Source organism: Thunnus albacares, chromosome 1 (genome assembly GCF_914725855.1).
Source record: "Thunnus albacares chromosome 1, fThuAlb1.1, whole genome shotgun sequence".
Classification (NCBI taxonomy): Eukaryota; Metazoa; Chordata; class Actinopteri; order Scombriformes; family Scombridae; genus Thunnus; species Thunnus albacares.
The window spans coordinates 28,288,116-28,303,522 of NC_058106.1; the positions used below are offsets into that span (position 1 = coordinate 28,288,116).

Here is a 15,407-nt window from a genome sequence, read left to right on the forward strand (position 1 = left end):
ACAGTCGCAGTTTGACAGAATAAAAAAAAAAAAACAGCTGCTGGTCTGGAGTCAGTGTGAGTGTTTTCTTTAAAGGATACGTTCACTATTTTTTCCAAGTGTGTCTTGAAATATCAAGTCAGGTGCCCATATGAGCAGTGGAAAAGGTTTTCCTCGCTGTAATCATTCCTCCTGTTCATACTGACCCCCTTCAAAATCTACAGTCATTTTGTGTAAAAATGCATTTAAAAGTTTATCTGGAGCTTGCATGAGGCTTCAACAGTCCGAGTTAGTCATATCAAGTGGATATCTGCCACATTTACAGTCTGTTTAGCATAAAATTCCCTCTTTGTGTTTCCTTAGTAAGTAGTAGTATAGTGTTTCCCTGTTGAGCTGTGGTGGAAGTAACAAAAAGAGGGACTGGCACTAAAAACACTGTACCATTGAAAGATATCTACATCATTTGACTAATTTGGATGGCTTCATATTAGCTTCACATAAACTTTTAAATACATTTCTGCACAGAAGGACTGTGGTAGCCTACACTGTAAGTGCATTATCTCCTTCAAGTCTTTGAAACTTGTTCAATATATTTTCTTAGTACATTTTTAGTAGTTCAGTTTGTTTAAATTGTTTATTCTGCAACTGAACTGTTTTGGTTTGGGAGAAACTGAATTTCATTTCAGTGTATGCAAACTGATAACCTCCCCACCCCATGAAATCATGTCAGTAATGTTACAGTCCCACTCCCCATCTTGATCTAAACATAAAGCTGCCAAATAGAATAAGCAAGCAAAAACAGAAAAGAGAAAAAAAATCAAAACTTTTTTTTTTTTTTTTAAATCCATCAAGTATTGTTTATTGTTGTTGGATAAACACATTCACAGCAGTAATATAAATAGTGAAATAGAATTCAGTTTTTTTAAATGAAAAAAATCATTGCTTTATTTTAACATGAGGTCATGGCTTGAAGCCTGTTAAATAATACAAACTTGTACTCTTTTGATAATGACTTGTTTTGGGAGGCTTTAAAACATTAAAAGTTCAAATGGGAATAACAACAGCATAAAGTTGCCATTTCAAAGTTTATTATCAAACACAAACTGAATGTACTGTACAATGTTTTTAAAAAAGAAGGAGAAAATACACAACCATGTCAAAACATGAATGGTAGAGAAGACTTAACTATAACTCCACATAGGAATAGGTAAAATGAGTTTCGGAAAATTACAATGATAAAAGCAAAAGGGATAAAAACAAATAAAAACAACAAATAAAAAAACTTGTGGGTTTTCTGCAATGTACACTGGAAAAGTGGCCTAAAGTTATTGACATTTCTTCAATTCCTAAAAGACAATGTCAACTTTATGTAAATGACTTATTTACACACCGTATTTACTGTTATATGCACGCATTGTGTGTAAATACTTTACAAATGTTTAAAAGTACTTTATCATTATCTGAACACAGAATAGTCGTTGCAATTGTACACAGACGTTCCTTCAAATAATAAGAAAAACAAACACAATATAGTTACTTCAAGACATCCAGGAGGTATTAAAAATAACTATTTACAAAAATGATGAAAAAATCCAAAAGCTAATTTCAGCATTCACAAGCATTTTTTCCATATTTTATGGGCTTAAATAGTTGCAGGCTAATGTAACAACAGTTGTAATTTGTTGGTTTTAGACTTAAAAGGTGCTACTGGCCCTGAGGGAGTCACTTCTTCTACACTAAGTGTTTATAGCTTTATCAAATACAGAACTCAACTGTTACTTCAAAAAGGAGGCTTCTACTTCAAATCTCACCCAGAATATTTCAATTTAAAAAAATAACCAGCAGAGGGCGGTATTATCACAAAAAAAGTAAAGAATATCTAAAAAAAAACAAAGCATTTATAAGCTACCACAGTAGTTTCCTTACTGACATCAAACATTTACTTCACCACCTGCACACTTTGAGAAGAGGGATGATTCCACATTTCTGAATCTTTCAATTTCACATTTCATGAATCCCTCTGTGCTGGGTAAGAGCCGGCTTTTCACTTAATCAAAGGGTAATAAAAGAGTTAGCGCCTGATTTATTTTTATACATAAAATGGTGGTATTTAAAAGTTTACCAGCAGTCAGACAACAAGGAAATTAACAGCTTCCGGTTCTAGTGAGGTGTGTTTGTTCTCTGAAACAGAGGTCACAGGGCGATTCACAGCTGGAGGGTTCAGATGACGACGCTGGTGCCACTGCGAGAACTCTTGTCCTGAGAGAGACACACTAACTTTAGATTCACTTTACTAGCAATCAGCATAACTTTAACCTTTTATTGATGACTCTGTGTGTGTGTGTGATGTGTGTGTGTATGTGTGCGTCTGTCTTGATGTAAGTGCGTTGGTGTAGTTGCAAGACTGTGTGTCAACTAAAGCAGGGAGTGTCTTACAGAGTAGCGTTCATTCCTCCTTGCACCCGGTTTATGTCCAGGCTCGTACTCTGTGTAGCTGGGAGGTTTGTCACCCCAACCTCCACCTCCTCTTCCCCCTCCTCCTCTCCGACTGCTGGCCTCATCATCGGAGCTCCAGGACCCTCTTCTCGATCGCCGTGATGCAGGTGGAGAGTAGTTCGCTCTGGACCTGTTGTCAAACAGATCGTCCCTGGAACGTGATCGGGGGCGATCAATGCCTCCTTGCACCATGCTGCCACTCGGCCTGTCCAGTAACTCCTGGCTGTGGCTCCTGGGAACACCTCTGGAGCGGGTGGGTGACGGGTAACGTCTACCTGCTGCTCCTCGCTCGTTACGACGGCCGAAGCCGCTGCGGCTGCTATCGCTGGAGCTCGGGGGGCGAGTCTTGGGCGCAGGGGGTGGGATTCTGCCCAGCTGTTGCTCTCTTAGTGGTGGAAGTGTGATGACACGGCGCTCTGTTGGGCCATCATCAAGGGCAGAGATCATGCTGGGAGGGCCGGGGGAAAACGGGACTGTGACGGGCATGTGCTGGGGAGGAGGTGGCATCTGCTGCATGTGCTGAGGAGGAGGTGGCATATGCTGCATGTGCTGGGGAGGAGGGGGCATCTGCTGCATGTGCTGGGGAGGAGGCGGCATCTGCTGCATGTGTGGCTGGGACTGATTGGAGGAAGAAAACAGAAGAGGAAACAGAGAAGTAAATATAAATGAGAACCACTTCTTGTCTGTTTCAGTGTGCTGCAGTTATACACAAGAAATGCTACACTATTTCCATTTTCCCAACAGGAAATAATACAACTAGTGCCCTGACAGTTGTCAATCTGGTTGGAGCATTTAGGAAAATTACAAAAAAAGCAAAATGTTTCTCAAAAGATTGGAGGCAGGCCACCTCACCTGAAACAAAAGTGACTTGTTGCATCAAAAAATAGTTTCAGCTATTTTTAAACTTCAAGTCAGGTGTGTATTGCATTGTGACTTGAAAAAATAGGGTTTCATCTTCTTCTGCCCGTGGCAATGATTTTTACCAATAAATCACAAATACCTTAAAATGCACCTTTACTTTTTTTTTGCAAGAACTTACTGTCTGGTAGCTTATGCACAAAAGTCTTTTCTTCTTGATTACAGAATTCAGAGTATTCAGGTCTGTAATTCATTTCACTCCAAATTAAACAGCTGGTAATTTGAACCATCCCCACCTAAAAGCCATTTTATTGATCTCCAAGTAGATACTTAAGTACTACAATTAAATATACTAGAATAGAAAAAGCAATACAGCTGGGAAAGACAAAATGAGGGAATACTGGGCGGTTACATACCTGTAGCAGAGGACTGGTCATGTCCATCCCCCTCACCTGGCTCTCCAGGTAGTCAAGCATCTGATTGGTGTTGGCAGGGGTGTGGTTGCCATGGACGCTGGGAGCGGGCATGCTGTATGCTGAGGACTGAGGAGGAGGGAGGGGCATAGGCTTCATAGGGATGCTCTTCCCTGACATAGATCCTGGAGGGAGAAAAACAATTTATCAAATAAAATGAAATCATAATGTTTCGGAGATTTGTAGATTTTGTTACTGGAGGTATTTATATACAATATGCTCATTAACTGACTTGCTTTCTGATATGTTGTGTGTGTACCTGAGTAAAGTAGTGGGTTCATCTGGGAGGAGGCGTGGCTCATTGGTCCATATACCGGCTGTCCTCCCATCCAGGGAGCCATGGCCCTCTGAGCATCCTTCATCATACGATGCTGCATCACCACTGAAAGATGAAGACAGTATATTCTGTAAAATATATACGGGAAGGTCTTCTCCAAGTATACAAACTCTTTCTCTACACTGACATACGTTAAAAGACTTAGATTTTAGTCCATGAACAACAAATGTTTACTTTACACCAAGAGTTTCAAACCACACACTGAGAATAGATTTTTTGGTAACATATGATACATCCTGTGTCCAGTAGTTATAGTTTTGAAGGAAACACATTTACGTATTGATAGATTCTGAATTTTTCAATGATAGAGAAGGAATAGATGAAATTTTTAATTGTAATTGAATGTTTTTGTGGAAAATCCATATCAGGCACAAATTAGTATTCAAAGCAGAGTACTTTTAGGTCATAAATCAACCCCGAAGACAATCTTTAACATCACAGTTGCATGCAGAAATAGTTTTGAAAAGTCCTTGTTTGTTTTTTCATGTTCTTGTAGGAAATCCTAACATCCAAAACTGGAGAGTCATGTCAGCTGTTGAACAGCAACTATTTCATATGACCAAATTCACATGATCTGTTTCATGACAACCATGTTATCGTTTATCTTCAGTAGAGTATCTCTGACAACAGAGCTTGTGATTTAATTTGCTTTTCAGAAGTCCACTGTCATGTTTTGGATGTCAGAGCTTCCTTAAACACACCAACAAGGAGAGTTTTCCAAACCATCCCTGCTCTCTACCTTTTTCAGGACAGCAGCACTTCTGTGGGCAGCAGGGGCAGCGGACATAGCAGCAGCATGCCTGAGGGCAGCACTGGCAGCAGCAGATACAGAACAGCATGATCAGAAGGAGAGCTCCAATGATGATGAACAACACTGTTAGCCAGTCTGAGAAAGGAGAGAGAGAGACATGCTTACAAATATTCCATTAAGTTATTTCTGTGTATTTTGATGCTAAACATACACTCCTCAATTTTGCCATACTACAGCCCCCAGACATCGATTTATAACAGTGGTTGTGAAACAAATTTGTGCACATTTTAGTTAAAAAAAAAAAAAAAACATTAGGAGTCGGCTGTGTGAGAATTGTGGACTTCAGGAGCAGATTTTGGAAATATATCAAAATCAGTGAGTGTACCTGTGACAGTAAACTAGCATGAAACATTAAGATTTATCATTTATTCACTTTGTATGTGTTTCTATTATTACTATATGCCTTTGTTACTGTGTTGATCCAAAATACTTCAGAAGATATTGTGTTGCCAGGAGATTTTTAGCTCATTCCTGGGAGACTCTTCAAAGGCATGGAGAAGACATCCTCTCTCTGAGTTTAATATTGGTGTTGAACTTTGACCCTTGCTAGAACTCAATCTTTCCTGGTGCATCCAGAGTTTGCTATAGGTTGACTGCTTTTGGATAAACATTCAGACGAATCCCAGAAGGTTTATTTGTTTCTGTGAATACTATAAAAAGCCTGCTGCACATTCTTCCTGACCTCTGTGTTAGAAAGTAATGCCTCCATATACTGTTACAATATATTAATCAACTACATCAGTGTTTTGTGTTTTATTTCATGAGTGTTTGCAGGCAATTTCCGAGACATACCCTGAACAGTGATTACTTTTTTTTTTTTTTTCCTTTTTTGTTTCTTACGGTAGACGATGAGTTTGATTTCTTTGTCAGAATCTCCACTGGTATCTCCAGGAGCATCGACATTACAGAAGTACACCCCGTTGTCCCACCACATCACATCATTGATCACCAAGTCTGCACCTGTACAAACACACACAAACACACAATTCCAGTTAAATGCCCTTGACTGGTTTGCCGTTGTGTTTATTAGATGCTTTCCTCTGAAAGAAAAGAAAAAAGTTATCTGCTGCTACATTTGAGGCACACTGATCCATGTTTTCTGCATCCTATTACAGCAAACACAAGAGCTAAATTCAGCTAAGTCAGGAGTGAATCATGTGCCTGTTTTCTTTATTACCTCACTTCAACCTTTTTAACATTTCACTTGAAAAATATTTCAAATCAGTTTTTTGGTATCCCAAATCTGTGTGGATAGGAATGTTTTATTTCTACTATGATGTAATTTGCAAATTCAAATCAATCAGACCTCACACTGGGACTGGGTCCGTCAGGATGTCTTTATCTATTAACTGCTGAGAGAATGGACCATGTTCTCTTTGCTCTAATGTAATAATTGTTATGAAGCAGGCCTGCAACTAAGGATTATTTTCATAAATCGATAAACCTGCAGGTTTTTGTGATTCAATTATTAATTCATTATTTGGTATAAGAAATGTCAGTAAATTGTGAAAAATGCCTGTCATCATTTCCAAGAGCCCAAAGTGACAACAAGAACATATATTCACTTCACTTTACAGTAATGCAGTACTAAGAAAACAACCACATATTCACAATTAAGAAGCTACAACCAGTATACTTTTTCACAATTTTGCTAAAATTAATTAAACAATTAAATTAAACAAGACTTTCAGCTTTGTTATGAAGTATTAATTGAAGCAAAACAAATTATAATGTGGATGATAAAGTGTTAAAATACTGTATTTCTTAAAACCACATTTAATCTCAAGACCTAACATGCTTTCATGCCACCACAGGGGGTCATATCAGTGTTTGTATGAACTCACTATTTTGGATGGTGATCCTGCGTTCGCGGTATTGTGTTCCCAGTATCGGCTCGCTGCTTCCTCTCTTCTGGATCACAGTGCGTACCGTTCGCTGGCGATCCGGACAATCATTCGCTGGATCCTGACCTAACTGTAGTGCAGACTGGTATGCTGCAGAACCATAGGCAAAGTTTTCATTAACACAATAAATTACAATCTTTCCTATGATTGGCACCCATAAACACCTTTTATACCTGTATGCTTGGGTAGGTATAATGATCAAAACATCTTTCTCATGAAGCATCACAAAAAGCTCTAGCTGTACAAGAGCTAGAGCTTTTTGACAACTTACTATCCTACAAGTGACTTACTTCCAAATCCAGAATATAATCATCCGATACCTGAGAAAAGTCTGATTTGTTGTATTGCTATAAATATATCTGAATGTTGTCCGTAAACAAAAACCAAACCAGCTTAAAAACCTTCATCATCCATGCAAACACATTTTGAGTTTAGCTTCAGCAAGTCCCTTCATCATATTTCAAGGATTTAAGGGTTTTATTTGTCACATAGACAAGCAACATGTGTAGAGAAATACAGTGTAGCGTACTCATCAAAGATGTGCTAAAAGAATTAAAAACAATAAATGAAAAAATTCAAAGATAAATAATATAAATATGTATAAAAATGAAGATGAACATGTGTCGCAATTGTAGGCAAACTATACGGTAAATTTGCACACACTCTTATCAAAAATATGCAGGACAATGTGTTAGAAAAGGCTCCACAGAGGTCAAAGGACAGAGTTCACCTTCCTGACAGCCTGAGGAAACAAGCTTTTTTTTTAAGGCAGGGTTGTGCTTTGCTACAGAGATGTTTGCCTGGACATAGACACTGGAATAGTCTACTGATTTAACAGATAACTTCTTGATATGAACTTTTTAAGAGGCTTACAATACAAAAATACACCAGCCTCTCCAAGAGTTATACCATCACTTATTCTCTGCATTATGTTCTCTTTTGGTGCACAGGTTGTGTCTTACCTGTGGAGTAGTACTCTAGCACAGGGTCTTTGCAGAAGGACTTGTACCTCCACGTGACCAGAACATCTTGGGGGTTTGCAGAGGTGGAATAGTCGCAGCGGAGGATTACTGAGGCAAACAGAGCTGTGCTGCGCTCCTGCTGAGGAACATTCACCTGAATACACACCGACACTGCGGAGGGACAGCAGACAGATGGTTACATATGGTATTTTGTGTATTCTTGCTAATGCCATTGGAAGAAATGAAGCTATGTCATGTGTCAATAAAGACGCAATTTAGAGAAACAGTAGCTTGTGTGTGGCCAAAAGTAAAGGAACAGGAGTGTGGTAATAATGAAACAAACTCTGTGTGTGTGTGTGTGTGTGTGTGTGTGTGTGTGTGTTGCTCAACCAAGGAGTTCATTTCAAAGTGGCAGAACCAGAAAAACTGGTGACACAGACAAAGGCGACACTGGTGACAGGAAATGGCTTACTGTGAAACTACCAACCAAACATTCAAAAGCTGGAATGAAACCTGTTGAGTTCATCAGTCCCTAAATGTGGAGAGGCCACAGTGACTCTTTGAAACAAGCTGGAAGACTAGAAAGAATCTAAAAGCAACACTAAACCACCACCATCCTGCAAGTAGGCAAGGAAAGGAAAATAATAAAATAAAGAAATGGCACGTCAAAACTAAACAAAGGCTCTTTGTTAGCTTCATCACGGCAGGCTTCAACTGTTAGAAGGCCTACTGTAGGACAAGTAATGGAGTAAGATATGCATCTATGTGTCAAATAAACAAGAACTGTCATGTGACCGATACCTCCGGTGCGCTCGTTTCAGTGGACATTTCGGAAAGCTTTAAACTCATAAACAGGTTAACACGTCTTCTTTTAAAACAAAACGAGGCCACTATGTAAATAAATTAAAGTTACCTTTCAGTAGCGACCACAGGAGGGTCGCGGCAGGTAGTCTCATCATGTCAGGACTGCTGCTGCTGTTACAAAAAAAACCAAAACTATTTGGCTCTGGATTTTTAAAAAAAGGTAAAATTCAAATGACAAAAAGAAAAAGAAGACGTTTAAAAATAAAAGGATGTATTCTGACCTGAGCCTAGACACAACTGTTCATTGTTTCGTCCTGGGCAGTATCTCTTTCTGCGGTGAGACTGCAGTCATCTCAGGCCACACCCCGAAACAGGTGAATTCATCTCATCTGTGACGTCACCAGGTAAACGGAAACCCCCAAACTGAGACTTATGACTGATGCAAAAAACAAACTCAGCATTATAAAAACAAACAAACAAAACAAAAATAAACAAATAAATAAAACATTCTTCTCGCTGTTCAAATTCAACACATCATGACGTGTAATTGACTTTATTGGCTTACAAATATTGTAAACATTTATACATGTTGTATTTAAAAATGGATTCATTTAGATAATATTTAGAGCAGAATAAATTGTGTCATCGGTGAGGCTTTATTTTACAGGTCCCTTCATTTTAAACTAATTTCTGAGTAATTTGCAGGTATTTGACAGTTAATTTTTAGCACATTTTACAGTAAGTGTGGTGCAATTTGGTACAAATTATAAGAAAAAAACTGAAAACAAGCATTAAATTGGTAAGTCATATTATATACAGTATATTATATTTAGGTTCATAATGTAGCCGTTAATTTGCAAAAATTCTTGATAAATCAGACTTTTGACAATTCTTTAACTGAAAGAAAATACTAGTATGTAGTTTTATATATCAGCACGCTATGATATTATCAACATATGAACCCAAATATAATGAGTGGGAACTTACCAACTACACTAATTTAACTCTTTCTTTGTTTTTTCTTATAATTTGTGTTGTAGAAATATTGAGCTTACTAATTCAGAAGCTTTGGAAATATGGATGCCTTGAGCGAAGAGATTTATTGACAAACACAAACCTGATAGATCAAGGAAACAACAGTTACAACAGTGTTCACACGTGGGAATGTGTCAGGTCTACAGGAGAGTTGTCTACATGCCTAGTTAAACCTCTCTAGATAAGGATTCCTGCATAGCAGACAGCTGTGGTCCAAGTCACAACACGCAGAACTCTTGCCCTACTTTAACACCCGCTCCCCCTGACAACAGCCTTGTGGAGACAGAGAGGTAGATTACAATTTGACTCAAGAAAGACAACTGTCTGCCTTTTCTCTGTCTGTTTAATTTTCATAATCCGATGTATGAAAATTCCTTCACAGTTTGTACCTAACTGCACCAGCCTGTAAATGTCCTATGAATGAACTGTTATATTACTACTCAGAAAGTTAGTATAAAATTAAAGGAGCTGTAAAATGTCCCTGTCATCCACAACATCATGGTTTTGCTCTTCCAATAATGAGCCCTAGATTCTGTTCCTTGGTAAATCTATTGTGTATTTTATTATATTTCTCAATAACAGACATTGTCTATAGTGTTTTTAAATAGATTTAATAAAATAATGGTTGAAGCAGGATGATTTCTGGATTATGGCAGCCTTCACTTTTAAATCTCCTACTTCATGTTTCTATCAGGCAAACAGCTCATATCTCCAAAATACTAAATTGGAACTCATAAATTTTTTTTTAGAGCTGGCTGGATTGCATTTAGTACCCAAAAGGGTATTAAACTGGTTTTATAAGTGCTGGATGTCACAAAATCTTCTTACCTGGCAGATAAACATGTTCTCATAGTTTATTATAAATTACAGAAACACATGTCCTCTCCATGACAATAGCAGGATGTGAACATGTTTCAAAACGTCACAATATACTGCAGTGACATCTTCAGGGTGCTCAAACTGAATCAGTCCAAGAAGAAGCAACAAAAACATGCTGAGTCACCTGCTGCAGACATAACAGGACGCCCTGAAGCTACGTGCAGTCTATGTGTGCACACATTAATTACATCTGTTTGACGAGTACATGAATCACACCTAAAGGTACTTAAGAAAAGTGATTTGAGACTTTTTTTTTAATGACGTTTGACCTGTTTCAACAGATTATTTTAAGTTTGATATTTAAGTAATATCTCAGGTTGACAGGGTTGGATGTAACTTTTGTTATAACCACATTTTACAAAGTAGTTTTTTTACAAATCTGTACAATTACTATAAATATTCTGTGTCTGCTTGTTCCAACATGTTGATTTCTGTCCTCCCTTTACTTATTTTGAATGCACATTTCAAACTAGAGAAAGCATTTTCTAAATGACTGTAATTTACATTTAGCAGACAACTAGATATCTGCATCCTTTTCCAAACATGTCAGTGTCCTCACATTTATTACGAGCATCCTTTAAAATTAGAATATCTTGGCAAGAATTTGTTCTGTGGGGAATAACAATTCATGGCCTCTCAATGTCAGTAGCTGGGAGTATTTAGAATATTTATCATCAGATGTCCTTTAAAATAGTCTGGGATGTGTTTGTGTCATCAGGCTGAAGGAAATAAGGCTCAGAAATTAAAAATTCAAAAACTTCACATTTAATATTTGAAATACATTGTTATACAAACATATTGTTATTCTTAGGAATTTACACCATTAATTTGGAAATTTTCACTATAACATGTAGTAGCTTCCTGCATTCATTCAATATTTATGTGATTCTGCAGTAGAGCCACTAGATGTCAGCCTAAACTAGTTTTTATCTGAGGTGGAGCCTCATTGTTGTGCATTTTGTGTTTAAGTTTGACTCTTAAATGCTCTGCAGTTCAACCTAAACAATTCAAGAGCTTATTCCATGAAAGACAGATGGTTCTTAATCACGTCCTCCTTCATAAATGTCTGGAACTAGATCTGCATATTGAATGGGAAAATTCTTTTGTATTGTGCTGAAGTACTTTCCGGGTGCTTCAAATTCCCAAGAATTGTTTCCCCTCTATGCACACCCACTCTGCACCTGCAGCTCTTCTGAGCTTTGTCTCTTGGAAACTCCTGCCAACATCCACTCTGTGTTTCCTATTTGTGCTGCGTTGTATCCTGTCCTTCTGCTGAGGCCCTAAAGCACAAACATGCACTCCATGTTCACTCTGAAATTTCTTTACTAGCACCATCCTTTATTCATAAAAATAAACGGTCAGCAAATAAACTGTGTTATTCATTTGTTACAAAATTCAACTAAAACACTAAATGCCAAAATCAAAAAAGCTTTTCTTTTTTGTTTTTTGGTTGTTGGTTTTTTTTTTGTATGTATGTATTTTATTTGTATTGCTTGTCCTTTCTATTGGTATACATATGTATGGTATGTTTATGTATACTTGAATTGGAAGTCAATTAAGTTAAAGAAACAAAACAAACACAAACAAAAAAATCACTCTGAGATGATGTTATTGTGATCGTGCTGCCTTAAACCTCTAATTACACACACTAAACTTATCAATATCATTTACATGGAGGGCAAGAGAATAAAAAAGCTAAATAAGCAAAAAGCTTATTTCCCAAAATGTCAAACAAGTGCTCAGAAAAAGTAGAAATTTGAACATCTACATTTCCATGACAACTTGAAAACTCGTCTGATATGATCAAAATCTCCTGAACTAAACGGACCTTGTGGTGAGATTGTTTTTGTCAATACTTCACTGGTTTCACACGTCCTTTTTTTTTTTCCTGTGGTGTATTGTGATGTCATATTTCCCTGCTGATGCCTCTGTAAAACTCAGGAGGGAGTTGCTCAACGGCATTCCTGGAATAGTCTGGAGCTGTGAGTGGTCACTGACTTGAACCTTCCCTCCCATCACAAACATACAGTACATTAACTCAGATACAAACACACACACACACACACACACACACACACACACAAACCCTCTTTCTCACATACAGATAGGAAAACAAGATCCACAAGAGTGAGTCACCTTCTCCCAGAAAATGTTTCAAAAATAACTCCTTATTGTCTAATCCTGTCCGCCCTGTAGTGGTGGAGGAAGTACTAAAATCATCAACCACAATGTAAAAATACGAATTTAAAAGTCCTGAATTCAAAATCTTTCTCAAGTACCAAAAGAAAAAATTGCTCGTTATGAACAAAAATGCCCCCTGAGAGTAATATATTATATTATAATATACATGGATTATTATCACTTGTGGATTAAAGTGTACGCAGCATTTTACTGTTGTGGAGCTAACATATAGTAACATATAGTAGTATTATACTGTATTATATAACAGTATTGTAGCTTTGTATAGCGTTGGGTAGTTTAATCTGTAACTTATATGTTTTGTATGTGAAATCTTTATCTTCATTAACTGGCGACTATAACCTGAAAATAAATGTTGTGGGGTAAAAAAAGTACAATATTTCCCTCTGAAATAAAGTAACACATAAGTATAAATAACATAAAGTAGACACACTCAAGGAAAGTGCAACTACTTCATAACTGTTGAATAAATGTACTCAGCAGGTGGTCAAAACAAACCATCGAAATATCCTAAAAATGAAGTATAATAAGCTCAAATAAAAGCTGGGTTTCATTATTTCTGCACAGTTTATTTGCTGAGGAGATGTAAAGATAAACACCATTGGTCTTAATGTTTGAGTTGTGCCACACCGCATCTTGCCAGTTTAATAAATAGATACTTAACAGACAGAAAGTGTTGTGACAAATTATATAAGCGGGGGACGAAACATGACGGACATGTGTGGTTGAGCAGGCAGAACTGATGTGTGAGTTTTGACACAGTTGTGTGGTGAAGACAGGCCGTCTGTGATTAAAACAATGAACAAAGACATGAGTCATCTCTCTCTCTCTCTCTCTCACACACACACACACACACACACACACATTTATCAGTACCAAAAAGCAGAACACACAATGGCACAAAAACAAACAAGCGCTAGACTTGTCTCAAGACCAACACTGTATGGCGTAATGTTCGTGTGTGTGTGTGTGTGTGTGTGTTAGATAACAGATGAAGGAGCTGGTTTAGCTGTTGACTCAGCAGTGATAAGAAAAGGCTGAATTATAGTAATCAAATCAAAGACACTTCATCTTATGTACACAGCCACACTGAAGTGCTTAGACAAACAAAATCATTTACAGATTACAACTAATATATCACACCTCACACATAAATAGGTCGAGTTTACATATATATATATATAAAAAAAAAAAGGCTTCATACTGCAGTACAAAAATCTTGAAAAGGCAAGCGGCATTTCAACAGCTTAAATGTTTACAAGAAAATTACAAAACTCCTTCAGGTTAAAATAGTTACTTTGTGTAAACTCTAACATGTTTTAATAGAAGATGCAGCTCCACATACATACAGAGTGGAGACAAAATAATGTTACTGCTTCGTTAATGAGGACTTTAACTTAGAAGTCACAGCTGAAAATGCTGCAGCAAATGTGGGTCATACTGGGTCAGAGAGCAGTCGCACAAGCTGTAAACACAACATTCACATGTTATACATACTATGAAGCTGATACAGTGAACATGTTAGCAAACAATTACCTATCTACACATACAGCAGATATACAGCTACATTAGCATTTATTTGGAGTTGTGTTGATCTGATGAATGTAAGAACTAGTTTCACTCTCAACAAATCTTGAGAGATATTTGGCTTTTTAACCACTAAATGCTTCGCTGTGTTCACCAGCTTGTTGCTAACCTCTGTCTTTGAAACATCTGTCTGCTATTTGGTGCTGGGCAGGTAGTGCACACTGGGTTAATCGCAGCTTTTCTGCTGCGGCTGGACACAACACTGATGTGAAAAACAGGTTCATCAATGCAGCAAAGTTGTGACCATAAAACCAAAACAATGATCCAAAAGATACTAAAACGCTTTGTACATTTCAGGGGAACTGTAGAGTTATGTGATAATTATCTGTGTCAATACGAGCTACCACCTTCACATACACTTAGTCATGTGATTCAGTTTTAATATAAAAATATTTATTAATGCAGCTTTAGAGGATAATACTGACAATTTTCTATATTTTTCCTATTGTCAACAAATCTCATGTACAGAGCCAAACAATGAACAATGAACTCATCCCACTTATAAGTACTGAGCATGTATCCAACACCCGATATATCATATTCATCTGTGCCATAGACCTCCGTCATTCTCCAAAATCTATTAAATACATCAGTGAGCCACACTGCTGCACTGGGTGACATGTTCCTTGGCCACAAAGACGGTACAGTAGTTTCTTTAGAAATGGCTCCAAACAGCAATCGTCTTTTCAGTATCCACAGAGTTGTTTCTTGTAAGGCAGACGCCACCGAGCATGTGCAGGAACGGAGTTCCATTTACAGAGCTTCATTAGCTGTGGTGTAATCTCTTGACTTTGTACTACATTGTACACTGTAAAGAACTTTCGTACGAAGTAAACAAAACTGCATTTCTGGGCATGCATAGTGGTGCCTACCTTTAAAGGAACTACTCTCCAGAGACTGAAAACGTGATCACTGTTTGTACTCTTTGGAGACGTTTAGACACACTACTGCAACCATACTCTTTGTGGCGTAGTTGCTCAGTGCAGTGGTGTGGCTCATTGATGTGTTTTTAATAGTTTTTGGACAACAACCAGGGTCTATGGCACAGAAGAATGTGATATATCGGGCTTTGGATACACACAC

At 37.6% G+C, this 15,407-nt stretch overlaps 1 protein-coding gene across 1 annotated transcript; it reads right to left on the reverse strand.

The window, feature by feature from the left end:
- Nucleotides 1–833: 833 nt before the first annotated feature.
- Nucleotides 834–8,993, reverse strand: LOC122983280 (immunoglobulin-like domain-containing receptor 1). Its single transcript, XM_044353038.1, has 10 exons — nt 8,906–8,993; nt 8,734–8,795; nt 7,821–7,991; nt 6,799–6,948; nt 5,795–5,914; nt 4,883–5,029; nt 4,066–4,188; nt 3,750–3,931; nt 2,416–3,093; nt 834–2,238 (listed from the first exon to the last, which is right to left on the reverse strand). The coding sequence occupies exons 2-10, from the start codon at nt 8,777–8,779 to the stop codon at nt 2,200–2,202; spliced, it is 1,656 nt and encodes a 551-aa protein (XP_044208973.1). The 5' UTR covers nt 8,780–8,795; nt 8,906–8,993; the 3' UTR covers nt 834–2,199.
- Between the last annotated feature and the right edge of the window lie 6,414 nt (nt 8,994–15,407).